We start from the raw sequence: 25,126 nt of genomic DNA on the forward strand, positions 1-25,126 counted from the left end.
AGGGGTGCCACTCCACTAGGCCAACCCCTGAATTGAATCTGTAGGATGAACAAATGTTTTCTGAGGGATTTACAACAGTGTCAAGACTGTTATTTGAATGTTCTTTGTATTGATCTTTTCACAAGATACAGCTTCATCAACTCATGATTTAAAGACACGTGCCCCTCCCTGCTTTACAGCATTCCCTAGGACACAGCAGCTTCCAGGCACCATCACTTTTTGGTCCAAAACTGCTTGTACTGCTCCACATCAAAGTCGTCAGCGAGCTCTGGCTCCTCCTTCTTCTCTTTGAGCTGGCCCTCTCGTTTTCGGAATCGTGCACGCCTTTCCTCTGGGGACAAGGAGTCCAGGTCCACAGGCATCTGTGGGGAGGAAGGGGTGTGTACACGGCTCAGGTGGTGGGTACCAGGATGTTCTCCAGGGTCTCCACTTCACCTTGTTATCATCTACCACATAAGTTTAGGTTTTATGTGTTCTGTGGGTTTTCTCTCGCTTCAAAACTTTTTTAAACTTTTTCTGCTTGTTTTCCCAAGACTTGCAATTTTTTCAATCATACAGCTCACTGCTTTCTTACCTTGGTCTGTGGAGTGCACTCCAGGTCACCTTCTTCCCTCTCCTCAACCAAAAATTCTGACCCGTGACTCACTCCCCTCCCAGTCCAGCGACGGTGGGTTTTAAGCCCTCGAGCTCCTGGAGGAGTAGTTTCTACAGGCTAGGTCCTCCAGGACCTGATCCTAGGGAGTGTCGGGGAAGGAAGCTTACTGTGAGCATCTGACGCGGCTCTGGATAGCGGATGTGGATGGTGGAACCATCCTGCTTGACCAGGAGAATAGGGTAGAGGCGTGCGTAGGTCTGCCGGTGCACTCGAGTGAGCGAGGCTCTGTTGCAGTCAGCCCGCCAAGAGGACGTATATAGGTGGCGGCAGCTCTCAGGGGCAGCCCTTGTCATCCCACGCTGCCAGAGCAGGCTGCAGACACACGTGTGCTGGTCAGTGGCTGGCACCAGGGCCAGACTGGCCACGCAGCCCAGCTCCTGTGGGGGCACACAGCAACGTGCACCAGGGCAAGATGTGGTCAGAGCAGCTCCACTCCACATCCAGAACCCTGGTGGGTCTCTGGTGAGGCCTGACCCCAAGGCTAGGGTGCTAGACTATAGCACTGAATGGGAAGCTGACTTCCAGGGGACTGCAAACCTGGTGTTGTGAACTGTCCATTTGAGTCCACCCCGTCCCCATTCACACATTGAAGCCCTAACCCCAGTGAGATGGTGTCAGGAGGTAGGACCTTTGGATGGTGATTAGGGTTAGATGATGGTGGGGTCTCCACAGTACGATTGGTGCCCTTATAAGAAGATACCAGAGAGCTAACTCTCTCCATATGAGGACATCACCACAAGGCAGCCATCTCTGAACCAGGAACCTGGTTCACCAGAACCCTGCTGGCACCCTAATCTCAGACTTCCAGTTTTCATAAGCTGCCTGTCTGTGGTGTTATGCTGCGTTAGCCCAAGCCGACTGAGACACCCGGTCCACTTGGCTTCTGAGTGTGATGGGCACACAGCTCTTCTGCACAGTGCAGAGCACACGCTCTAAGGTGACAGAATAGGGCCTATTCACACCCCGCTCAACCCAGCTACGTGAGGCCATGTTTGTCTCATCCACTTAGGACCTGGATTTCCCTGTCCTAACCTTGCCCCGTGACACCCGTCCCCACGCACAGAGTCCCTTCCAGCCTGCTTTCATACAAACTTGAATTCTGAACCGCAGACTGTGCCTCAATCCATCTGTTTCCTGATATTCACATCAATTCAGTAGCTCCCACCAGACTTTCAGGACTTCTCTCTCCACAAAGCAGCCACAGGCCATGCACAGCCACAGTATGGCAGCCTCTGCTTTGGTTGTGGTTCCCGCCACCCCACTGCAATTTCCAGCTGACACCTCAGACTGATGGCCCATTTCTTCCACTAGTATGATGGCCTGGGGTGAGAGAACTGCATCTTACTTGCTATGAAGTAAGTCCCAGACCCTCCCTAGCTGAGTGCTCAGTAAATTCTGGCAAAATCCCCCAGAAGTGCAAGATGGGAGAAAGAAGTGGGTGAACTCCACCACCAGAGGAACCCACAGTGAGTTGGGCAGGGCCTGTACCTAAGCAATACCACGGAGCTCAGGGCACAGCCACTCCAGACAATCTGGGGTTGGTGATTCAGGAGGCTCCTGGAAGGGGCAGGAACCAACCCTTGAGTGGAAAGAGTGAATGCTTTCCCACCAGAACAGTAGCTGCAGTTTCAACATGAACCTTTTCCAGCACAAGGGCCCTTCTGGAAATGTTGCAACCAAGTCCCTTCCCCATCTTCATACTAACCCACAGCTCAGGTGCTACATCCCTCTTCCTAGGTTCCACAGAAACAATTTAAAACCTGAATTCATTCTCTCCTCCATCAGCACTCACTTGGGGAGATTTGCAGATGGGGAGGCAGTTCTGATGGGAAGAGCAGGAAGGCCATGGTCTTCTCCAGAGATGGCCTGTAGGCTCTGAATAGGACAGTGGCCACCACCACATCAGTTTGGTGCCAGGTACTCACAAGTCACTTCCATTCCTCCTTCAACACTGTTAAGGTGTCCATACATATGTGGTGGTGGTGATTTAGTCATTAAGTCATGTCCAACTCTTGCCACCCCAGGGACTATAGCTGGTCAGACTCCTCTGTCCATGGGATTTCCCAGGCAAGAATACTGGAGTGGCTGAATCACCTGAATCACCAACCCCAGATTGTCTGGAGTGGCTGTGCCCTGAGCTCCGTGGTATTGCTTAGGTACAGGCCCTGCCCTGTCCTTCTCCAGGGGATCTTCCCGACCCAGCAATCAAACCTGGGTCTCCTGCACTGCAGGCAGATTCTTTACTGACTGAGCCACCAGGGAAACCCCCACACATATGTACTTGTATGTATTTCTCCAGATAAAACATGCTGGCTCTGGAGGCTTTACTAAGGCTGCAAAGCCTAAGGCTGTTGAGTCGGGATTCTTCGGGTGGCCCCATTACAGGAGTCCCAAAGGGCCTGGAAGTCCATGCTTACCGAAGCAGGCTGCCCTTGGCCGCCATTCCTCCTGAGAGCCCCTGCAGCACGTGAAGGCCTAGGGTCATTCACTGGCTCAGTGTGCAACTGCTAGGCAAGGAAATAAAAGATCTTTTTAAAAGACAGGACTTTCCACCTAATTGGTTCTCAACAAATCCCAGGCAGGAACCAAGCCATCTCGGACAGACTTTACCAGGTCAGTTCAAGTGTTGCCCAAACAATCTATGAGGCTTTCGGCCCTCACCTGGCATTAGAAGTACCTGTGGAACGTCTCTGATCTGCAGATGCCTCGGTTCTACTCTCAAAAACTCTGACTCAGTAAACTGTCTGCAGCAGGCCCTGGGCCCATTCTGGTGGGTTACTGAGTCAGACAAATCACTGAGGATGGAATGCAACGTAAACGGTGACGACTAGCTCATACCTGTTTTCCAAGGTCATTTCATTCTCACAAAAGCGAGGTAAGGATTACCAAACAGCAGCCGCGGCTTACTAAGCCCTGACTCCCAGGGAAGCTGAGGTTTCCGCGGTGATACACCAGTTGCTTCAAATGTCGAATACCTGATGTCTCAAACATTACGACCCCAGGAAAAGAGCCCTCCCGGTCAAGATTCCCTGCAGGCCTCCTTCCGCCTTAGGAGATGACTCAACAGGAAACCGCAATGCCATAAACCTCCCAGGTGATACCCTCAAGGGCGGCTAGCGGCAGGGCCCGGACCCTCCCGTGAAGGAAGCCCTCCAAGCCCGCGCGACGCGGCGCCTTTTCAGCACCAACTTGCCACCCTCACCGGCTCCGGAGCGGCCTCGAGGACCAGCGGCTCGGCCGCCACAGGCCAAAGGGTGCGGGACTGGCCAGAAGGCAGTACACACTCAAGGTAAACTCAGTTTTCACTGCTCGTGTGGCTTCGCCCCGACGTCATCCGCGGGCGCAGGGTCCCGCGGCGCTGACGTACGGCCTTCCGAGGCGCGGCGAGGCCGGCGCAGCTCTGACTTATTTGCCCCGCTGGCTCAGGCAGGTCTGGCGCGGCGGTGACGTACGCCTCTGCGGGGCGGAGAGAGCCCGGCGCGGCGCGACGCTGTGACGTATGTCCTCCCGGGCGGCGGCGACGGCGGCCCTTCATGCTGCGGCGCCCGCTGGCCGGGCTGGCAGCGGCCGCCCTTGGCCGGGCCCTCTCGGACGGTGAGTGGCGGCCCCTCACAGCGGGACGGAGTTCTGGGCGCGCGCAGACCACAGGAGGATCCAGGCCCGTGTGTTTCGGTCTGAATCCGAGGCAGAGAGGCGGGGACCGCCGCTACTCGCGTGCGAGGCGCCACCGGAGCCCGTGCTGAGCGCGGGTGTCGTGGGTCTCCTTCTGGGACTCGTGGGGTTGTGCTCGTGAATTCTGTCATTTCGCCAGCCACCGAAACTGCCCTCGGCGTCCCTCAGTGGTTCCCAGAGCTCTGTTTCAGGATAAGCAAAGCGGAGGGAGACCAGAATAGGGTAGTCTTTGCATGGAGTTACATTCAGCCAGGCTTCCCTTCACTTTGAAGTTTTATCCAGTGTGTCTCTGTGTTAGAATTGCCTTTGGTAGTTATTATTTTTACTTGGAGGAGAAGGCAATGGCACCCCACTCCAGTACTCTTGCCTGGAAAATCCCATGGACGGAGGAGCGTGGTAGGCTGCAGTCCATGGGGTCGCTAAGAGTCGGACACGACTGAGCGACTTCACTTTCACTTTTCACTTTCATGCATTGGAGAAGGAAATGGCAACCCACTCCAGTGTTCTTACCTGGAGAATCCCAGGGACGGGGGAGCCTGGTGGGCTGCCGTCTATGGGGTGGCACAGAGTCGGACACGACTGAAACGACTTAGCAGCAGCAGCAGTGCAGAAGCATTTTTACTTGGACAATTAAAAAACTGGTTCCCCTGTATCAGTCCCCAAAATATAAGAGGAAATTATTCTGACATTGGAAGCTCCAAATAGTTTGTAAAACCCCTGCAGTCTGAGTGAGGACTTCATGCTGGACGCCTTGTGGACCCTGCAGGATGCAGAGGGGCAAAGAGGGAAAGCAGCTTGACACCCTTCTCCAAGGAGGGCCACAGAACAAAGCCCAAAACCCTGGGAGATCAGTGTTTTGAAGGCCCTTAGGTTGCCCCTGGTACGGCAGAGTCACCAAAGTCCCGATTAGCTCACCTGGCCTGTAGAAATACGTCGTCTACGCCGCGCTTAAGGCAAATCCTCCCGGTAGTCCAGCTCTGGCGCTATGTTTGGTTCCCACCGCAGATTGCAAACCCAGGGCAGGGTCCTAGGTGGGCACAGCTGACTGCTCCAAGGACTCCCAGACAGGAGGGCCCCTGGGACTGCCGCAGTTTCTTGGCCAGTCCCACAACCTAGCACTGTTGGGCATTCCATACAGGAGCAGGTTGTTGGTGGCAGGCCTTTCTGACATGACAGGGGCATGGTAGTTGGGGTTCAGCTTCCCTGGGGACAAGACACCGCAAGTCTAGGTTGCTGGAGCTGCTCATCTGCTTTTTTTAGACATTCTTTTGGAAGCAGTGGAGGGGAATAAGCCTCCTTTGCCCAGGTGCTGGTTTGAGGAGGAGCAGTGAGGTACACCACCTCGCTTGTTTTGACTGCCTTTCATAGGGGTGGATGGAGAAGGCAGTGGCACCCTACTCCAGTACTCTTGCCTGGAAAAATCCCATGGATGGAGGAGCCTGGTAGGCTGCAGTCCATGGGGTCACTAAGAGTCAGACACGACTGAGCGACTTCGCTTTCACTTTTCACTTTCATTCATTGGAGAAGGAAATGGTAACCCACTCCAGTGTTCTTGCCTGGAGAATCCCAGGGACGGGGGAGCCTGGTGGGCTGCCGTCTCTGGGGTTGCACAGAGTCGGACACGACTGAAGTGACTTAGCAGCAGCAGCAGCATAGGGGTGAGGGAGGTGGAATCTGAGGTGATGGTTGGCCAGTATGAGATGGGGCCAACCAGGGCAGGAGGAGGAAGCCAAGATGTGCTTTTCATGGCTATCACTCATGCATGAGTCCCATGCGAGTGTCCCTTGGTGGCGTGCCTGCCCAAATGTGGGCTTTTCTGTCATTCGCCTCCCAGACCGTGACTTGTGAAGTGTGTTAGTCGCTCAGTAATGTGCAACTCTTTGTGACCCCATGGACTGTAGTTCAGGCTCCTCTGTCCATAGAATTCTTCAGGCAAGAATACTGGAGTGGGTTGTCGTTTCCTCCTCCAGGGGATCTTCCCCACCCAGGGATTGAACTTGGGTCTCCTGCATTGCAGGCAGATTCTTAATTGTCTGAGCCACCAGGAAAGCCCATATTACTCGTGAGGGACCCAGAAAAACCTTTACCACTAAGAGGAATGTGGACTGGGTGTGGCTTCCTGTCTTATCATTAACAAGTTGAACTTCCTGCCACATGAACGCTCACTCTGTCCTCTTGTAAGGATTCCACGCACTTGCCTGCACACACCAGGCCAGCTTGTAATCTGAGTTGGTGCCACACCTGTGACAGGTGTAGTTTGCCTGGGCTCTCCTTTAGATTCTAAGAACACGCTGACCCAACCTTTGTCTGGAACTGGGAAGATCAGAAGTTTCTTTGAGTAGTAAGTAGATTCTGGGAGTTCTAAAATTGTACATTTTTCTTCAGCCATACTCCAATTTTTTTTTTTAAAGACCTGAACTGTTCATTTCCATCTTTTGCATCACGTTTAGCATAAGTCAAGAAACATGCTCAGAGAATTTGAGGAAGAGCAGGAGGGAAGGTGTCACGGTGTGGTTGGGGTGGAGGGAGGTGGCCCCAGTCCTCCAGGAGGACAGGGTGGGCACAGAAGGCGGGCCGGGGGGCCCTGGTGTGGCAGCGGCCCTGCACTCGGACTCTGAGCCTGGCTGCAGTGGCACGAGGCCTCTTCTCCTCCCGGGTCCTCCTCTGACCCTTGGTGTGCCCAGCCGTGCTTTCCTCCAGGTCCCTCTCTGATCCTGTGTGTGCTGGGCCTTGATTCTCCCTGGTGCCTGGCTGATCCTTTCTTCCCCTTCTGTGAGAGTGAACCTTCTCCACCTAGAAGGGGTCGGGCTTCTTCCTGCTCCGTGGGTTGTATGTCCTGGACCCCTTTCCCCGTTCTTGCTCCCTCTACCTTCCCTTAGAGCTAGGACTGAGGCTCTCACATGAGACTGAATCTCGATTCTTCTCTACGGAAGGAGACCCAGATGCAGCTGTGTAGTGCTGTGGCAGGCCTAAGGCCTCCGCAGGGTGTGTGCTTCTTGCCACGGTGTGGCTTCTTGCTTCTTCCCTGAGAGGGCCAAGCTTCCTCTATGCAAGGCATGGTCCCACCCTACTGTGAGAAGAAGTAAAAAGGAAACAGTGGCTCTCCCACTTCAAATCAGGTTCTTGAAGGTGAAGTGTTTTCTGAAGGTCACTGGGCCAGGACATGTCCCACACGTGGAGCGCCTGAGGCCACGGCCAGAGTAGTTCTTCCGTCCCACACAGCCTGTTTGGGGGATGGGGCGTGGCCAGCCGTCCTGACCCAGATGAGCGCAGGTCTAGAGTGCTGGTGGGGTGTGACTCTCCCTTCTCTGTCCCCAGAGGGCTGTGCCTTGTCTTAGGCTCTCAGAGAGGACAAAGTGGTGGCCATGCCCCGCCCTTGGGACGGGACGGGAAGTTGGGTAGAAGCAGAAGGGAGAGCAACCCCCCCAGGTCTGCCTGAGGAGCTCCTTGTGAAGAGAGCATTCCAGAACACCCAGGCTTGCACCAGCAATTCCTACAGAAATTGCATCCCTCATCCTTATTGGTGTCCTTGTGAAAATTTCCAGTATCTTGCCGGGAGGCTGGAGTTTGGAATTGTGAAATAGTCAAGGAGTAGGGGCGACAGAACATTCCTAACTGCCAGTCAGTTCTATCAGGAGATGGGGCCAGAATCAGTCTCGGGGTCTGGGGCACTTGGTCACTGGGACCAAGAGGCCTTGAGCTCGGTCCCACACTGAGTGTGCCCCTGTCGAAGGAGGCTTTCGTGAGCACTCTTGTCACCATGGTCCCTGGGTGGAGCCCAGCACTCAGCAGCTCCCCAGGTGCCTTCTGCAGGGCTCGGCCACTCCGACCGGGGTCTGTGTGGTTCAAACCTTTGTGGTGAAAGGAGACAGCCTCAGGGAGGGACCCCACAAGAGGAAAGACTACAGAGATGCACAAATGAGCTTGGCCGGCTAGATCCCAGCCACCTCGAGGCAGTGGTGCTGGGTGGTTCCCTCTGCCCTTGTCCCCAGCAGTGTAACCTTTGAAGAAGGCTGAATGAACGACAGCTCTGAAGAGGCCTGGCCGGGCGTGAGGGGCAGGTGGGGACTCGGGAGGACACCCTGAGGCGTAGCCGGCAGGGTGCAGTGATGGTCTGGACCACGCAGGCAGTGAGGGCCGCAGCCGTCAGCCAGCCCCCGGGTGTGCGTACGTGCCTGCTGCTCACTGCCCGTGGTGGTTGGGCCGAGGGTGGGTGGTCTCAGCGGGGTGCAGGGGCTGTGTCCCTGCCCCCAGAGTTCCGACATGGGACATAAAGCCAGATGGAAGCCAGGGTTTCGAGGTGAGATGATGAGTAAGACTTTTGCACAATATGGCCTGTGAGGGTTTCAGGCGCTGGGACTCCATGTGTAGTAATTGGTCCTGATTGAAGACGTGTCTTCTCTGTGTAGTTTTCCAGTGTTCAGATATTAGAGCTTGTGACCACAACATCTAGCCATGGCCGCATGCATGGGAAGCAGAGCAGGAACTGCCCGGGGAGTGTGTTAGGGTACCTGTGCTAGCCTGGAGCAGGTAAGGCACAGCCTGGGTGTTGCTGGCAGGTGAGTAGTTGCAGGCTATGGGATGTGAGGGCGGGGGACCTGCCCAAGTTGGGCGTGAGGAAAGGAGCAGAGTGTTCCTGAGGGGGATCTTCATAGGCAGGTGTGATGAGTCCTCCGCTCCCCGGAGGTGGATGCCCCAAGTTGGGTCCAGAAGGTGCCAGCTGCACCCACCAAGTGGAGCGTTTGTTGCTGGGAGCAAGGCCCCGGGAGGCTTTCTGGTCCACCTCTTGTGAGACCTGGCATGTGTCCACTTTGGTGTTAGCCCTGCCCTGGGGAAACTCACATTCCTGTGGTGCCAATGTGCTGCTGGGGCCTGGGAAGACCTAGGATGCTGAACGGCCACAGCTGCCCCTGCTTGCGAGTTTGGCAGGGACATGTGTGCAGTGGTGACTTGGCGCAGTCCAGAGGCCAGCCAGTGGGTGACAGACCCCAGCCTCCATACTCCCTTTCCAGGGCCCCTCTAGAAGCAGCAACCTTGCTCAGGAACCTAGTGACCCCCAGTATCTCCTCTGCCCTCCGATATCCCTCCCCCATAACTCGCCCAGCACCCTGGTCACTCAGCACCTAGAAAGTCAGGACAGACTGGGCTGGGCTGCCCACAGGATGTTCGTTCTGCAAAGGAAGGGACTTTATGAAGGGCAGTGTGAGGCAGAAATGAGACCTTCCCTTGCACCAGTCCTTAGGGTAGCAAGGGTGCTGTGCTCTCCTGGGCAGGCAACAACAGTGGGCTTGGAGTCAGACACACAAATGTGTGGGCATTTGTATGGTGGCACTGTGTCTGGGTGGGAAAATCAGGACCCCAGAAAGGAGTTGTGAGTCAATGGGACTTGCTATTTTACAACAATGCACTATTGGGCTTCCCTGGTGGCTCAGATGGTAAAGAGGCTGCCTGCAATGCGGGAGACCTGGGTTCAATCCCTGGGTCAGGAAGATCGCCTGGAAAAGGAAATGGCAACCCACTCCAGTATTCTTGCCTGGAAAACCCCTCGGATGGAGGAGCCTGGTGGGCTATAGTCCATGGGGTTGCAGACCAAGCAACTTCACTTTCACTATTCTAATAGGAAACTGGGACGAGACAAAGGAGCTAAGAACTGGTCACTCAGAAATGACAGAGCGTTGATGAGCTCCTCTGGATCCATTTCTTCTATCTCTTTCAGCAGGTGGTCATGTCTGATTCCCAAGTCCTTCTTCAGGGCGTTTGCATACAGCCTGATGGTCCCAGAATAGCCATGCTTTAGCCAGATTACCCAGGTTGGCCTACATTGCAGATTAGGAAAGCAGTGCCCACCAGGGGGCCTGCTGGAGAGCTGCCCACGCAGAGTGGCCTGTTCTCCCGGCCCTCACTGCTGCTTGGGGACCTCCACACAGAGAGAGCGCTGCAGGGGCAGGCCAGCTCATCACACGCGCGTCTGGGCTCTGCCTCCCTCTGGGGCAGTGCATAGCCTGCCAGCCCCTTAGCTTAGTGCCAGCCTTGATTCCTGTCTTCTGAGGCTTCCAGTGCACCTAAGCTTCCTCAGCTCGTCTTGTCACATGGCTGGGGAGGCAGGTGCACTTCTCGGGTGAGGAGCAGCGTTTCCCTCTGCTGAGCAGGTGGTGCGGGCTGCACTGGGAGGGATTTAGTGCTCAGACAGTGGGGAGCAGGCAAGGATTACCACTCTCTCAGCTCAGCCAGTGCAGCCCCAAGCTGAGCACAGAGGCTACTCAGAAGGTAGGTCCAATATGAGGGGTGCAGGGTGGTCCAGTGGGGATAGAGCAGGCTAAGCTGATCCCTCCAGACCTCTCCCACTCTTCCTGCCCTCGGTGTTCTCACCGTGGCAGGCACCTGTGTTACGAGCTGGGAGGGTGATGCCCTGCTCTCCTGCTGGCTTCATGAGACCCAGGTATCACAGAGGGGAGTCAGGGACCCTGGGATTAGCTCCTCACTTTTCAGTGGAAGTTCCCAGAATAGACCTTGGGTTCCACTGACCTTGACCAAGGACACCTCCGAAGTGTGGTGCCAGGAGACATAGGAATTGGGACCTGGATGTGCCCTCCCAGGAGCCAAAGTCCAGGCTCCTTGAGAGGTAGGCTAGTAGTGGACAGCTGGGGAGGCCACACATTTGTGGCCGGCGCATATACCACCCACCGGGAGGCATAGGCAGGGTTTAAGCATGGCTCTGAGTGACGGCACCTCGGCTCTGCCTCATTGCTGGGCTGAGTTCACTTGGGCACTGCAGCCACCGCCATATGCAGCAGCATGTCTACCTCCATGCAGCAGGGAGCAAGGCCCTGCTGAGACCTGCCTCTCCCCCCGCCTCCCCACAGGGATGTCAGGACCAAGGCCCGTTGTCCTGAGCGGACCCTCAGGGGCTGGGAAGAGCACCCTACTGAAGAAACTCCTGCAGGAGCATGGCAGCATCTTTGGCTTCAGCGTGTCCCGTGAGGCCCCGGGGAGGTGGGGGAGGGTCCAAAAGAGACTGGGGACAGAGACCCTTGCTAACATGCCCTGAAGCACCGCGCCCACTGCCACACACTGGGGCAGAAGCCCCCACACTGCCGACCCTAGCCTGTAGCCTCCCTTCCCACACCTCCGGATGGGTGGAGCCAGGCCACGGGGCAGGCCCTGGGGATGGGGTACGTGAGGTTCCAGGTGTCCCAAGGCCATCGCTGTTACTTATTCCTAGACACGACAAGGGACCCGAGGCCAGGAGAGGAGAACGGCAAAGGTGAGCTTGGCCAGCTGGCCCTGTGCTCCAGCACAAGACGCTAGCAGCCCGACACTCGTCAGAGGGGTGCCTGAGGCCTGTCTCCTATCCGTGCCTTCTCCTTGCAGATTACTACTTTGTGACCAGGGAGGTGATGCAGCGCGACATTGCTGCTGGAGACTTCATCGAGCACGCTGAGTTCTCAGGGAACTTGTATGGGACCAGGTGGGCGGTGCTTTGGGCCTTCCCTTCCTCTCATTCCCCCAGAGACCAGGAGTGGGTAACCCAGGCAGGGGGTGTCTGTAGACCCTGGGGGTCTCCTCTTGGCTGGGCCCCCAGGTTGGGGTGTTCTCTCTGCCGGCTGTCTGGGCACTTGAGGCCAAGGACTCAGCCCTCTAGAGGTCATGATGGAGCTTGAGTCAGAAATCTTCGGGCTGCCCACTCCGGGCCCAGCCCCACTTGTGTCTCCTGGCCAGGCTGCTGTGAGAAGTGGGCCAGACGAGGAGCCGGTGTGTGGGGAGGACTCGGGGGACCTGGGTCTTAGGGGTCTGCAGGTTTCATGTGGCCCTTCCCCTCCAGTCAGTAGGGTAGCCTGGGAAGGGTCCCTGGCAAAACAGCAGCTGCACCCCCTCCCACGCTACCAACCAACCAGAGCAGGGGGTCTGCTGGCTCCTCCCATCTGACTTACAAGGCCCAGGAGCAGTGTCCTGACTCAGGCAGGCAGGCCCAGGCCTGCCTCTGCACAGCGGGTCTCTGAGCCGCCTGGCTGGGGGAGGCGGGCACCGCCAGGACCCATCATCCTCTGCCCCGGGTGCAGATGGGCAGAGCAGTGGGCCACTGAGGGCGGTCATTTGGCCGCTGTCGAGACACACAGGACTCACTGAGGGGCGGTCCCCCCAGCGGACGAGGAGCACATAGCACTTGGTGACCCCTGGGTGAGGGGCCAGGGCCTGCAAAGGGCAGCCAGGAGGTGAGAAAGCCCAGGGCCGTGTCCTGCAGTGCAGTGGGGCCAGAGCATCCCTCCCCACGCAGGGACCCCGCAGGCAGGATATGGGAGGGGGGTTGCCATCACCAGCCTGGGGACGTGAGCCAGAAGGTAGTACAGACACTTCTGGAGGCGTGATGGGCGGGTGGGACTGGTTGAGGTGATGGCGTGGTGGGCCTGGGGGGAGGTGCCAGGAGAGGGAGAGGCTCCGCCGGGGTCTGAAGGTTGCTGCTCCCTACCAGACACACTCCCTACCACCACCCCCGGACCAGCAGAGGGCCCCCTCGTGCAAGCGTTGCTCAGGGAGTGCTTCCAGAATGAGGGAGCAGATGCCAGTTAGAGTAGGCCCTTGTGGGCACCCCCAGACAGACCCAGAGCGGGGGACGGGGGATGAGGTCCCACTGAGGCTCTCTGAAGCCGCGGGGGCTGCTAGCACCGGGGCGCCCACGGCTGAGCGGCTCCCCTCCCCCCACTCCCCAGCAAGGCCGCCGTGCGGGCCGTGCAGGCCATGAACCGCATCTGCGTGCTGGACGTGGACCTGCAGGGCGTGCGCAACATCAAGAAGACCGACCTGCGGCCCATCTACATCTTCGTGCAGCCGCCCTCACTGGATGTCCTGGTGGGGGCCGAGGCGGGGCGTGGGGGGCAGCCCCGCGTGCTCGGACCTTCTGACCTCGTGCTCTGTCTCAGGAGCAGCGGCTGCGACAGCGGAACACAGAGACAGAGGAGAGCCTGGCCAAGCGTCTGGCGGCTGCCCGGGCTGACATGGAGAGCAGTGAGTGAGGGCGCCCAGCACGCTGCCTCCCCTAGACCCTCCCCACGCCCCGCAGGAGACCAGTCCCCCCACCAAGGGGCGCAGGAGGGCTGGAGCTATCACCCAGCCCTGTGGTCCCTGTGAAGGGTCCCCAGACCCCCGCTCCGTTCCCAGAGCTTCCACTGACCCTGCCCCCACCCTCAGGCAAGGAACCCGGCCTGTTTGACCTGATCATCGTCAACGACAGTCTGGACAAGGCCTACTGGGCCCTGAAGGAGGCGCTCTCCGAGGTGGGCTGGGGTGGAGGTGGGGCCTCAGACATCTGTGTGGCAAACGGGTAAAGCAGGCTGGGACAGGTGCTGTGGTGGCCCCAGGCCCTGGGCGAGACCTTCCTTTCCTCAGCCTCTCTTTCTCTCTGGCAGGAAATAAAGAAGGCTCAAGGCACTGGTCAGTCCTGAGGAGGCCCGCCAGCCGTGTCCTCTCAGGTGGGGCCTAGGGCCTGGCGCCCACGCTAGTGGGCCAGAGTCTCCTGGCAGTGGCTCTGCTCACCTCAGCTGGGACCTAGAGACGGGTGCTGCCCATCTTCCCTCACCCCCCACCGTGGTTGGAGGACCTTGTCTCTTACCCCCATTCCCCATGTCCATTTCTAGGCTTCCTCCCCCCCGTGCCCTGTCAACCCCTTACCCGTGGAAGCCAGGCCAACATCCAAATAAAGAACTGCTGGGTTAGAGTGTCCTTGAGCCTTTGGATCATGGCCCTGGGTGGGTGGGTCCACAGTATACCATTCCAGAGCCACCCCGTCCCCACTCTGGACAGCCCCGCTCTGACTGGCCACCCCCAGAGGGCAGCAGCCTCCTTACACCTGTGCTCTGGGCTGCCGGCCCCCAGAGAGGCTGCTCCTGAGCTGCCGCACACTCCTTGCCCCGGACTCCCCCCAGGTGGGTGCAGGACCTCATCTCGCACTGTCTCTGAGTTGCCGTCGAGGCTAGGGTCAGAAGGTCCTGGGGCTCATCCTTCTCAAACCACTCCTCCTCCCAGTCCCTGACCTGGGCTGAGAGTGGCAGAGAGACAGACACTGCAGACTTGGAGAGGGACGGAGCCTGCAGAGGAGACGCCTGCCTCTGGGGCCTTGTGCATGGCCCCCTGGGAATCTGGCTGGCCCTGGAGAGGCCCGCCGGGGGAGGACGCCTGGGGGCCTCTGTTGGGGTTCCTGGCTCTGGAGTCTCAGAAGATGCCTTTAGAAGCTGCCCAGCTCAAGTCAGGGCAGCTGAGCTGTATCAGTACTAGACACAGGGGGCACTCGCCTGGGCCCTGGTCCACGCCCAGGCCATGTTCTGCCGTGGAACCCAGACAGATGGTAGATGCAGGCTGGGAGGAGGCAGGAAGCCCGCGCAGGAACAGAAAGCCTGGGTTTCATCCCAGAGCCCAGATAGACAGCGAGGGCAGGTGAGAGCTGGGCCTGAATGCTGGATGGCAGGCAGAGGGGTGCTACAGAGCCTCCACCCTGAGGGCCGGCGAGATGGGGCTGGGCTGCCTCCTGACCTGCTGTGTAGCTGGGAGAGGCTGCTTCCCCCTCTGGGACCCGTCCAGCCCCAGGGACAATCAGGGATTCAGACCCGGGGCCACGGGGGGAACAATGGAGCCCTTGAAGGCCCTCCCCCCACATTGTGCTTGGCGGTGAGAGGTGGCCCTGGGTCGGGCCCTGGACTTAGCTGGGTGCACACTCAGGAGGGCTGTGTCCAGCTGGCCAGCAGGTGGAAAGGCTCAGAAGGACTTGTTTCCTGGCCTGGAAAAGGTAGGATGTCACCAGGAGACCATGGGTGGGGTGCCATTTAGGGCTGAGCGGCACATTCTTCACTCTGGGTCCGCAGTCCCAGGGGCCCAGGCATGACTCGGGAAACAGCCAACCCCAAGAGATGACAGGTTCTGGGCCTGACCGGCCCTCCATTCTGGGGGTCTGTCCATCTCAGGCCCCCTGCCCTCAAAGGAGCCAGATGGGTGCAGTGCAACTTGAGGGCAGGAAGAGGTAGAGGCAGTCTGCCCCCACCACCCTGGAGGCTGCTAGGCCAGCTGATGAGGAAGGAGGGAAGGGGAGAGCCCCAGCAGCTGGGACCCCTCAGGCCGTGTGGGGCTGGCCAGCCCCCGCCAGCTCGGCAGCTGTGGTGTGTCCAGAGGCTGGGGCCTTGGGCTCTTCAGTCCTGGGTGGAGGCTGGGGAGCCCCACCTCCTCCACATGGGCAGACAGACTGGTTGGCACATCTGCCTGCTGTCCACCTTGTTCCTGGACTGGCCTTTATGTAGCCGTGGGCATCTTCCTAAACCCCCACTTGTGGGCGCCTGCTAAGGCTTGCTTCCTCAGATCTGGTTCCTAGAGGTGAGCAGAGAGCAGATCAGACTCCTGTCCTCCAGGAGCAGGCCCTGCTGCGCCACAGATGTGAGTGAGTCGTCCGGGTCGGGGTGTGTGCAGGGCGGCTGGGCAGGACTGGGGAGTGGGACTGGGCAGGTGTCCTGACAAGGGGTAGCATGGCCGAGGGACACAGCTGGTCCTGTGGTATGCTCGGCCTTCGGGGGAGCAGGCATTAGGGCAGTGCAGGAAAAGTGACTGCCGCAGACCGAGAAAGATGGCAGAATGTGGGGGGCACCGGCTTTACTGTGGCATTCTGGGGCAGCTCCAGGGTAGACGGCTAGGTGGGGTGGACAGTGGGGCACCCCATGGGGTCTAACAGGCGTAGCATTCTGCTCTTGGCCAGCGGTGCCTGGGGAGGTCCTTGAGGGCCCTGAGCTCAGGCAGGGGTCCTGCTTCAGCTTCCCGCCCTTGTTCCTCTTGACACTTTGCTCTGCCAGAGCCCAGCGTTCTGTGGCCTGGGCTCCCCCGAAGCAGGAGCAGTCCTGGCCGCTCCACCGTGGTTCACTCCCCAGGCTTGGCCCCACCACACCCTCCACCCCTGCAGGAAGCCCCTCACTTCCCAGGTTCAGGCTAGAATGGAACAGGCGGCCCTGGTTCCTCAGCAGACCCAGTGCTGTGGCAGAGCTCCATTGCTTCCGAGCATGCAGTGGGGAAGCCTCACTTAGAGGAAGGCCACTGGTTGGGGGGGGGGAGGCGTGGAGGGGGGGTTACAAGGCAGAAGGCGGCGTGCATGCGTGTGTGTGTGTGTGAAGGTGAGTGAGGATGAAGGATGGGTGTGCAGATGCATGTGTAGGCGTGTATCCATGTGTGAGAGGAGGGACTACAGAGCTGGTCAGCTCTGGACTGGGCAGGAGCAGGTCAGGTAATCATCCCTCAAGACCCATGAGGATATGGGTTTTGTTCCGAGAGCCCTGGGCTTCTTGGGACCCCACCTTGGGGTGCCTGCAGGAAGGGAAATGGGGGTAGGCGGCTGGGAGGGGAGCCTGGTCACTAACTGGTGTCTACACGGTGTGGGAGGCTGTGGTGTTCCCTGGAGTTGCTGGGGGCAGGTGAAGGTGGCAGAGGAGCCCCAGGCCTGGGTTCTGGGCACCTGAGGTGGGGGAGGTACACACCTCTCACTGGCCGGGGGTCCAGGTAGGACATGACGGGCATCTAGGGCAGGGGCCTGGAGTGGGCAGGAATGTGGAGGACCACCCACAGAAGCATCACAAAGCTGACAAGGGAAGATCTGAGCATCTAGGGCCCGGCTGTGGGGAGAGCAGTCTTGGGGCTTGGCGCCAGTGGAGGCAGGGAGAAATTCCTCTGGGCATGCAGCGTTTGGGCCTGAGCAGCGGGAGGTGCTGTGGCCTCACTCAGAACTGTCTCCGACAGGGTACTTGGGTGGGTGGGTGGGCACACAGCAGGAGGGAGACCCTAGCCTTGGAGGCCCGCAGAGGTGGGGTTTCCGGAACAGGCCCTGGTCCTTTATAAAGACCGCAGTCTCCTGGGGTTGAGTCCACCTTGGGCTTCTTGAAGGTGCTCATATGTCAAGGAGGGACCACCCAGTGTCCGCTGCACCCAGGAGTCCTCAGGAAGGGGAAGAGGCTACCTGAGGTGCTGAGATCCCCAGGGAAGCGTTCCACCAGTCCTCTTGGTGAGCCGAGCACTCTGGAGTGGGTAGCAGGCCAGCAGCCCCACCGCAGGCAGAGGAAGCCCGCCCACAGCGCGAGGGGGCACGTGGAGGAAGCTAGGCCGGGGTGGGAAGGAAGTGGCTGGGCAGGCCCGGCCTCACTGTACTGCAGGAGGCGGCCCTGGGCACCTCTGGGTCCCAGTCTCTGACCAGCCCCTCAGGGCCTTCGTTCATATCCAGGGGTGGAAGGAGCTTGAAGGGGAGAGTGCCCAGCTGCCCACCTCTGCAGAAGCCACTCTGTTGGTGCCAGAACCAGGGCTAGAGGGCCCAGCTCACCCCAGCACAGGTCATCCTGATGCCCCTGGAGCCCAGAGTGTGTGCCTCCCACCCTCCTCCCAATAGGGTGCCTCCTCGGGCAGCTCTGGGTGAAGGTGATGCCAGCTCCCTTCACGGGGAGCCCCAGCGTGTGCCCTGCTCACTGGCCAGTGCCCCCTCCCTCCCCAGCTCCACCCTCCGCTGAGCACTCCCAGGCCTGCCCCTTCCCAGGCCTTGACCCCAGGTGCACCTGGCCCTATGTCCTGGGTCCCACTGAGTGGCCGCCACCCACACTGGCTGTAACATGTAGCTCTGGGGTGGATTCCCTCTGAACAGATGCCAGAGGGCCCAACAAATGCCAAGAACTTGTTCCCTGAGGGGCCAGCACCCCCTCATACATCTTCCTCTCCTGCTGGCCCAGCCAGGGCCAAGCCCCCACTGGCTGCCTCCTCCCGTTAGCACCAGACATCTGTGGGCCTGGCCTTTGCCTCCCACTTCTCCAGCTCTGTGTTGGGGTCCTTGTACCCCACAGCCCCAGGACTGGTCACTAGTGAAAGTCCCCGCTCTGTATGTGAAGCCTCCAGACACACAGAAATGCGTTCCGGATGGGAAAAGATAGGGAGAAGGAGCTTGTAGTGATGGGGTAGGAAGCCACTTTAAATAAGGTTTCTTACTTTACAACACCTGTGGTCTAGAGCAACTATGAAGAGGCCAGGGAGACGTCTCATTTGCCCCCAAGCCCAGTTCCCCTGTGGCATGCTTCTCACAATTGGTGCACCAATATTGAATCGTTGCCGTTAACCAAAGGTGCCTCCCTTTCCACCCGTGTACTTTGCTGTCCTGAGGGCCCCTGAGCAGTGACTGTCCTCATGGCTCCTTGACCCCTCTTGTGGGGGACTTCCTCAGACTTCCTTAGTTTCTGGTGCCCTTGGGATTTTGAAGGTCAGGTAGTTTGTAAAGCCCCTCCTGGAACTTGTCTCAATATATCTCATGATTGCCTCTGGCGAGGGTTTGGGAAGAAGGCCTCGGGGGCAGCAAGCTCTGTGCTCTCAACGCTTTGGGCGGGGATCTCTGTCACAGCCTGCTGTCTGTCAGGCACCCTCCTTTCCTCCGAGCTGTGCTCTCTGGAGGAACACCCTCCTGGAGGTCACAGAGGCAGCATAAATATTTAGAGTTCCCTTCTCCCCCATTTAGTTAGTTATTGTATCGTTTGTATCAGTGGGGACTCATAGTTTTTACCTTGGGCTATAATCTGTAAACCAATCGATAATAGTACTTTACTTTATTGGCCTAATTGATCTGGTTTCAGACACTGGGATCTACTTCCCTCAGCTCGCATGTTGTGTCCCTTTGACTCGCCTCCATTAGTGTGTGTGTGTGTGTGTTAGCACTTCCTTCCTCTGACACCAAGAGATGCTTCAGGCTCGTTTCCTGCTGCTACCCTGCAACCAGCTGTTTCTCCACTAGCCCAGTTTCCTTTATTGGAGAGTGGGACCAAGGTGTGTTCAGCGCTGTGGGGTGTTTTTCCATGTAGGCCTGACAGGCATGGTGTATATGCAAGTGCCTCTTCTTGTCCATAGTGAGCTGAAGGTGAGTTCAGACCCACATAGCCAATGCTAAGCCATGACCATGTGGAACATTCCAGCCCTCTCCTGTCACTTGTCTGTAACCCCCACACAGTGAGAAGCCGGGCCTGCTCCCCATTCGCCCGGGGTTCAGTCCAAGTGCGCAGGAGCACAGAGCGCCCGGCAGGGTACTGGGCTGGCCTCGCAGGCAGTCGGGTGGAGGGACTGGACGAGGGGCGGGGCTGTGGGCGGGGCGTGGGCATGGACGGGATGGGTACTAGCAGAAGCCTGGGGAGAGGGATGGGTACTAGCAGAAGCCTGGGGAGAGCGGGGCTTCCGCGTTGAGGGGAGCGAAAGGGGGTTGCTGGTGCGCTGGGGCCAGGTACGCTTGGCATTTTACTCCAAAGTCGGAAGGAGTCGCAGGAGCACAGGTCGATGGGCTCCTGAAGGTGCCAAGCGGAGCTGCAGGGCGTCTCTCCTGATGAAGCAATTGGAGTGCAGGGCAGAGAGCTGTCCAATATAAGCCCTCCTGGGACGGAAGCCAATTTGGAGGGAAGTTTGGGGTCTGGTCTTCTGGGATTTGTTGTGCCTACTGGCACCCATGTGCCTATGTGGAGGTGGCAGCTGGCACTAGAAGTCTAGATTTGGGGGACCCCCAGTGCATGGCACTTAAGACGGTGCCCAGAGGTGGTCAGCATCAGCCCCTTGATCACAGAAAGATCCTGCTGTGACTGCGTGTGTGACACAGGCCCTGCACACGCATGCGCACAGGCATGGGCCCCTGGATCTAAAGGGCCAGAGCCTCCACCACACACCCAGAGCTTGCCTGAGCTCCCCCACTGGCACTGGGGGAAGGTGGGAGGTTTCCTCCTGCGTGGCTTGCACCCTCTTTTCTCCACATGACTCATATCTGGGGAGGCTCTAACTGCACCTGGGTCAGCCCCCCAGGGCAAAGTGCCATCCTTCACACCCCAGGGCACGGTCCACCCAGTGCCATGCTAGAGCTGGTCTCAAGAACAATCCCCCCGCCACCCGGCGGGTGTCTCCTGGCATTACTCATGGGCCTTGTGGGAGCATTCACGCCACAGGAGTCCGTGAACACTACACCACAGCTTTCCCACCAAGAGCCAGTTGTTAAATACCACACGCTGGGGGTCGGGATTGTCCTCGCACCATCACCTTCCCTCCTGTTTCTCCACTGGCATCCATCTTGGAGGGGAGAAAAGTCCGGACTGCTCTGCCATCCCTTTTCTGGGTTCCTGCACAGTGGGGCTGTGGGCCCCAGCCTCCCGTGATGTGGGACTGTCGAGGTCAGGGATGGGGTCAGGTCCTGAAAGAGGGCTGAGGTTCAAGCTGAGGCAGAACGTCCAGCTGAGTTCACCACGACCTTCGTGGGGGTCATTCCTTCTTGAGGCAGAGGTATATCACACATGGCCTGGAGGGCTGGGCATGTGCCAGTCTGTGTACCTGTAAATGTGTGCCTGCACACAAGTGCATTGCACATATAACTGTGTGTATACATATATGTGCACTTGTATACTTGTGAGTGTTTGCATGTGTGTGGCTCTGAGAGGGGCGTTGCACACAGATGTAAGGAAATAGGGTCACTTCCCCAGGAATCCCGGCTGCCCCCTCTTCCTGCCCCCACCCCTTGCTCCGGGAGAGGACCCAGCTCAATAAAGAGGGCCGGGAGCCCTGAATGCCCCTGCTGTTCATTCCACACCTGCCCACACTGCTTCCCAGGCCTGTTCGAGAAAGAGGGGACCAAAAGCATCAGGGGTCTTCAGCCCCTAAACTGCACAGGAGCAGGTACTGGTGTGAAGGAAGGAGGGTGGGTGTTAGGAGGCTTCAGCCCCCTCCCCAGAGGCACAGGGGTACAGGAGTGCACGCTCCTGCCCACTGAGCCCCTTCTAGGCACAGGCCCCCTCAGAGGTAGCTGATCTAAGAGGAGCACTGGTCTAGGGCCTGGCCAGTGGCCACAGGGCTGTCTGAGTGTTTCAGGTGCCCGAGTGTAGTTGTGCGTGTGCTTCATGCTGTTTGAGGGCCTTGCCGCACATGGCGCCACCTTGAACAGACACCTGGGCTTACCTCCGCCCTCAGCCGGGCTGTGCAGAGGACATGGGAGTGCTGCCATAGGAGGGAGTCGCAGCCTGGAGGGTGGGCACCAGTCCCTGGCACAGCTGAACCGGTGGGGGTGGGGGAGCATGGCCATGATCCTGATTGAACATTCTCTCTAGGATGTGGAGGGAGCTGGTAGGGGGTGCTGTTGGGAGATCTGGAACTGAGGGGGCTGGAGGCTGACAGAGCCACTGGGTCTGGAGGTGGATGGGATCAGGGTGTGATGGGGAAGCAGTAGGGAGCCGGAGGCTGAGAGAGGCCCACTGGGACTCGGGGCCTGGGGAACTGTGGGCTGACGGGGACTGGAGTGGCTGCAGAGTGAAGGCCAGGCAGACAGGGGCTCAGGTGGGCCCCTGGCACACTGGAAATGACTCCAGAAACCGGGGTGCTGCAAGGTGGGAGCAGGCATCTGAGCGGAGGCTGCTCTGCTTTCTGATTGCCCCTATAGAGGCAGCTCACCTGATGGACTCCCTATTGCTCTCAGGGCCTGGGGTGGGGTCCCCACAGGCTGGGGGACGAGCATGTCTTGCCCAGGGCCCTGCTTTGCTGCAGGGTAGGGGAAGGTGGGAGGGACTGGCCTTGTTCCAGGCCATAGAGACCTGGGGCCAGGTCTTGGGGCAGCCAGGGCATGTGCTCAGCAAGGTGGCCCAGCGTCTGTCCTTGTAGACTCTGTCCTCTGGCTGCAGAGGCCCCAGCCTCTCCCTGTATCCATCCTAGGGCAGGGTCAGGACTTGGGGTGAGAGTGGTACCCCTGGAGGGGCTCTGGTGCCACTGTCCATTCCCCCCACCCCACCCCATCAGCCCTTGCCCCCATTGTCCTTGCCCAAGGTTGAGCTCTTGCTGGTGACCTGCAGGTCGTATCCCCCGCCCCTATGACCAACATGAGCTGGAGTTTCCTGACGCGGCTGCTGGAAGAGATCCACAACCACTCCACGTTCGTGGGCAAGGTGTGGCTCACGGTGCTGGTGGTCTTCCGCATCGTGCTCACCGCCGTGGGTGGCGAGTCCATCTACTCCGATGAGCAGACCAAGTTCACGTGCAACACGCGGCAGCCAGGCTGCGACAACGTCTGCTACGACGCCTTCGCACCCCTGTCCCACGTGCGCTTCTGGGTCTTCCAGATTGTGGTCATCTCTACGCCCTCCGTCATGTACCTGGGCTACGCTGTGCACCGCCTGGCCCGCGCCTCCCAGGATGAGCGCCGTCGCGCCTCTCGCCGCCGCCCCAGCCGCCGCGCACCCCGCGCACCTCTGCCGTTGCCCCCACCGCCCCACCCGGGCTGGCCCGAGCCCGCTGACCTGGGCGAGGAGGAACCCATGCTGGGGCTGGGTGAAGAGGACGAAGACCCGGGAGTGGCCGAGGGCCTGGGTGAAGATGACGAGGCTGAGGACACGGGGGTGGCCAAGGGCGCAGGAGGGGACACAAAGGTGGCTGGGGTCCCGGGTCCTGCAGGGCAGCATGACGGGCGGCGGCGCATCCAGCGCGAGGGCCTGATGCGCGTGTACGTCGCCCAGCTGGTGGCGCGGGCCGCCTTCGAGGTGGCCTTCCTGGTGGGCCAGTACCTTCTGTATGGTTTCGAGGTGCGGCCCTTCTTCGCGTGTAGCCGCCAGCCCTGTCCCCACGTGGTTGACTGCTTCGTGTCACGGCCCACCGAGAAGACGGTCTTCCTGCTGGTCATGTACGTGGTCAGCTGCCTCTGTCTGCTGCTCAACCTCTGTGAGATGGCGCATCTGGGCCTCGGCAGCGCGCAAGACGCCGTGCGCGGCCGACGCCCACTGCCCACCTCCCCCGGCCCCATGCCGCGGCCTCCTCCCTGCGCTCTGCCCGCTGCGCCTTCAGGCCTGGCCTGCCCGCCTGATTATAGTCTGGTGGTTCGCACAGCTGAGCGTGCACGCGCCCAGGACCAGGACCTGGCCAGCCTGGCCCTGCAGGCGCTGCAGGACCGGCGGGCACTTGGGGACCTCGACAGTCCACCCGGCCCGGGCCTCCCAGAGAACGCCAGGGGGCCCCCAAAGCCTGGTGCCCCTGCATCGGGGTCAGGCAGTGCCACATCAGGGGGCACTGTGGGGGGCCAGGGTCGGCAGGGGATCAAACCCAGGATGGGCTCAGAGAAGGGCAGCGGGAGCAGCAGCAGGGAGGGTAAGACCACCGTATGGATCTGAGGCCTCACCTTGGCTGCTCTGCATCTTCCCTCCTCCCCAGGGCGGAGGCAGGGGGCTCTGGGGGAAGTCTAGGGGCTGGACACCACCTAAGGCGCAGAGCACAACCTGCCCTCCTCTTCCTCAGCTGGCTGCTCACCCCCTCCAGAGGGGGTACAGGGCACCAACCTTCTCTGCATCACCACCCCTCCCTGCCTGAGCCCTGTCTTCCTCCAGGGTAGGGTGGGCAGCCTGGGACCCACCCATAAGCCCTGATGGGAGATAGGACTGTGGCTGGGGCACTGCCCTCCTCCCAGAGCCACCCAGCTGGCCCCCTCAGGACAAGGGGGTCCTCCAGGCAGGAGTTCTACCCATCCTGCCCTGCTTCCCTGAAGAAGCCCGTGTGTGACTGCCCAGGGGTGCCTGGCCTGGGTGTTGAGGGGTTTTGTGCTTATCCCCACTCCTTTCCTAGCACCCGCACTCTTCTAGTCTATGTTCTGGTTCTTGCAAAGCTAGAGGCAATGCCAGGTCTTCCTGGTGTAGAAGGAAAAACAGTGAACACAGTGGTGGGGGGCTGGTTGGCACCACTTCACACCTCACCCCCACCAGGTCCCAAGCGTAAGCTGCCTCGAGTGCGGCTGGGACTGCGCCCTGCTTCCTGTTTCCGCCCAGACAGGTCTGGGGCTAAGGCCTTGCGTGGGCTGGGGTGGGTGGGATCATGCCCTCTCCAGCTCTGTGCTGGCCTGGCATGGCCCCTTCCTTGGGCACATACTTGAAACTCTGAAAAGACACTGGCCTCCCTTGCCACTCAGACCAACAGGGTGGTGGTCAGGGGCTATGACTTTGGCCACACTGAGGGAAAGGACTCTGAAGCTCCTGCCATAGTCTCTTCCCTCCAGCACCCCCTCCAACTCAGACACAGCCTCCAAACAAAGGGAGTGAAATAAAACTAACTTTTGTTTACAGCCTCGTGTGCATGTGTGTGTGTGCTTGTATGCATGTGGGGTGTGGTGTGAGCACGGGTCTGAGTACACACACTTGCCTGTGTGTGCGTGTCCACCACTGGCCTCTGGGGACACATGGCTCAACTCTAGGATGACTGGGAGAGGAAGCCACTCTTCAGCGGCCATCCAGGGAGCAAGGCCCAGGCTGAGCCCCTGCAGCCCCCTGGAACACTCGGGTACCACTCTGTACCAGGCAATAGGCTTGGCCCAGAGGAGAGGGATGTGGCTGGAGGAGAACAAAGAACAGCCAGGCGTGCATGCTTAGAGCCCAAGGTGGTAGCGCAGAGGACAGAGGGGCGGTCCTATCTCTGGCCCTGGCATTATCCAGATGCTGGCCAAAGCCTGCAGTGTCAGCTTTCGTGGAGAGCAAAGGTGAGCACAACAGGGAAAACAGCTGCTGCCAGCAAGGAGCCGCCTTGGTCTAGACTTCAGGGACCCCTGCTGTCGCTCAGTCTCCCTCCAGCCCACGGCAGACCCTGAGAGGTTCTCTCAGGCTGCAGACCCTCTCTGGGGTCCCAGGGCCAATCTCCAAGCCCAGATGAACCCCAACCTAGCCTGCCTCTGGTCAGATGCCAAATGCAGACTGAGTCTCTTTCCCTTGTGGGGTCTGACTGGCTGGTCCAAGGTGCCAAGTGAGCCTTGGCCCCAGGTAAGCCCCACCC

At 59.3% G+C, this 25,126-nt stretch overlaps 3 protein-coding genes across 22 annotated transcripts; 2 read left to right on the forward strand and 1 right to left on the reverse strand.

The window, feature by feature from the left end:
- Nucleotides 1-87: 87 nt before the first annotated feature.
- On the reverse strand, nucleotides 88-4,059 carry MRPL55 (mitochondrial ribosomal protein L55). Of its 6 annotated transcripts, none has more exons than XM_044948426.2 (5): nucleotides 3,858-4,059; nucleotides 3,073-3,159; nucleotides 2,144-2,212; nucleotides 763-967; nucleotides 88-362 (listed from the first exon to the last, which is right to left on the reverse strand). In XM_044948426.2, the coding sequence occupies exons 2-5, from the start codon at nucleotides 3,138-3,140 to the stop codon at nucleotides 213-215; spliced, it is 492 nt and encodes a 163-aa protein (XP_044804361.2). In that variant the 5' UTR covers nucleotides 3,141-3,159; nucleotides 3,858-4,059; the 3' UTR covers nucleotides 88-212. The 6 variants fall into 6 exon arrangements, with proteins under 6 accessions (XP_044804361.2, XP_044804360.2, XP_044804362.2 ...); XM_044948425.2 differs by having other exon boundaries at nucleotides 3,073-3,162; XM_044948427.2 differs by lacking the exon at nucleotides 3,858-4,059 and adding an exon at nucleotides 3,494-3,793 and having other exon boundaries at nucleotides 3,073-3,162.
- GUK1 (guanylate kinase 1) lies at nucleotides 4,037-14,369 on the forward strand. Of its 14 annotated transcripts, XM_045166783.1 has the most exons (9): nucleotides 4,093-4,249; nucleotides 11,191-11,304; nucleotides 11,550-11,591; nucleotides 11,699-11,795; nucleotides 13,036-13,174; nucleotides 13,246-13,330; nucleotides 13,514-13,599; nucleotides 13,732-13,794; nucleotides 13,960-14,044. In XM_045166783.1, the coding sequence occupies exons 1-8, from the start codon at nucleotides 4,189-4,191 to the stop codon at nucleotides 13,765-13,767; spliced, it is 660 nt and encodes a 219-aa protein (XP_045022718.1). In that variant the 5' UTR covers nucleotides 4,093-4,188; the 3' UTR covers nucleotides 13,768-13,794; nucleotides 13,960-14,044. The 14 variants fall into 14 exon arrangements, with proteins under 14 accessions (XP_044804341.2, XP_045022718.1, XP_006063292.2 ...); XM_044948406.2 differs by lacking the exon at nucleotides 13,514-13,599 and having other exon boundaries at nucleotides 4,037-4,249; nucleotides 13,960-14,369; XM_006063230.4 differs by having other exon boundaries at nucleotides 13,732-14,044.
- A 126-nt stretch (nucleotides 14,370-14,495) lies between these two features.
- Nucleotides 14,496-24,425, forward strand: GJC2 (gap junction protein gamma 2). 2 transcript variants are annotated; one of them, XM_006063219.4, is made up of 2 exons: nucleotides 14,496-15,104; nucleotides 22,177-24,425. In XM_006063219.4, exon 2 carries the CDS (start codon nucleotides 22,195-22,197, stop codon nucleotides 23,482-23,484), a length of 1,290 nt encoding a protein of 429 aa, XP_006063281.1. In that variant the 5' UTR covers nucleotides 14,496-15,104; nucleotides 22,177-22,194; the 3' UTR covers nucleotides 23,485-24,425. The 2 variants fall into 2 exon arrangements, with proteins under 2 accessions (XP_006063281.1, XP_006063282.1); XM_006063220.4 differs by lacking the exon at nucleotides 14,496-15,104 and adding an exon at nucleotides 20,353-21,013.
- The last annotated feature ends 701 nt before the right edge of the window (nucleotides 24,426-25,126 follow it).

The sequence above is a fragment of the Bubalus bubalis genome, chromosome 9, assembly GCF_019923935.1.
Source record: "Bubalus bubalis isolate 160015118507 breed Murrah chromosome 9, NDDB_SH_1, whole genome shotgun sequence".
NCBI classification, from domain to species: Eukaryota; Metazoa; Chordata; class Mammalia; order Artiodactyla; family Bovidae; genus Bubalus; species Bubalus bubalis.

Coding starts and splice junctions, on each gene's coding strand:
- GUK1 (XM_044948406.2), top strand. CDS start 4,189: ATGCTGCGGCGCCCGCTGGCCGGGCTGGCAGCGGCCGCCCTTGGCCGG. Junction 4,250..11,190: donor TGGCCGGGCCCTCTCGGACG/GTGAGTGGCGGC, acceptor GCCTCCCCACAG/GGATGTCAGGACCAAGGCCC. Junction 13,331..13,731: donor CCGGGCTGACATGGAGAGCA/GTGAGTGAGGGC, acceptor TCTCTCTGGCAG/GAAATAAAGAAGGCTCAAGG.
- GJC2 (XM_006063219.4), top strand. CDS start 22,195: ATGACCAACATGAGCTGGAGTTTCCTGACGCGGCTGCTGGAAGAGATC.
- MRPL55 (XM_044948426.2), bottom strand. CDS start 3,140: ATGACCCTAGGCCTTCACGTGCTGCAGGGGCTCTCAGGAGGAATGGCG. Junction 2,213..3,072: donor GCCAAGGGCAGCCTGCTTCG/GTAAGCATGGAC, acceptor TGCCCCTTCCAG/GAGCCTCCTGAATCACCAAC. Junction 968..2,143: donor AGCTCCGTGGTATTGCTTAG/GTACAGGCCCTG, acceptor GTGTGTCTGCAG/CCTGCTCTGGCAGCGTGGGA.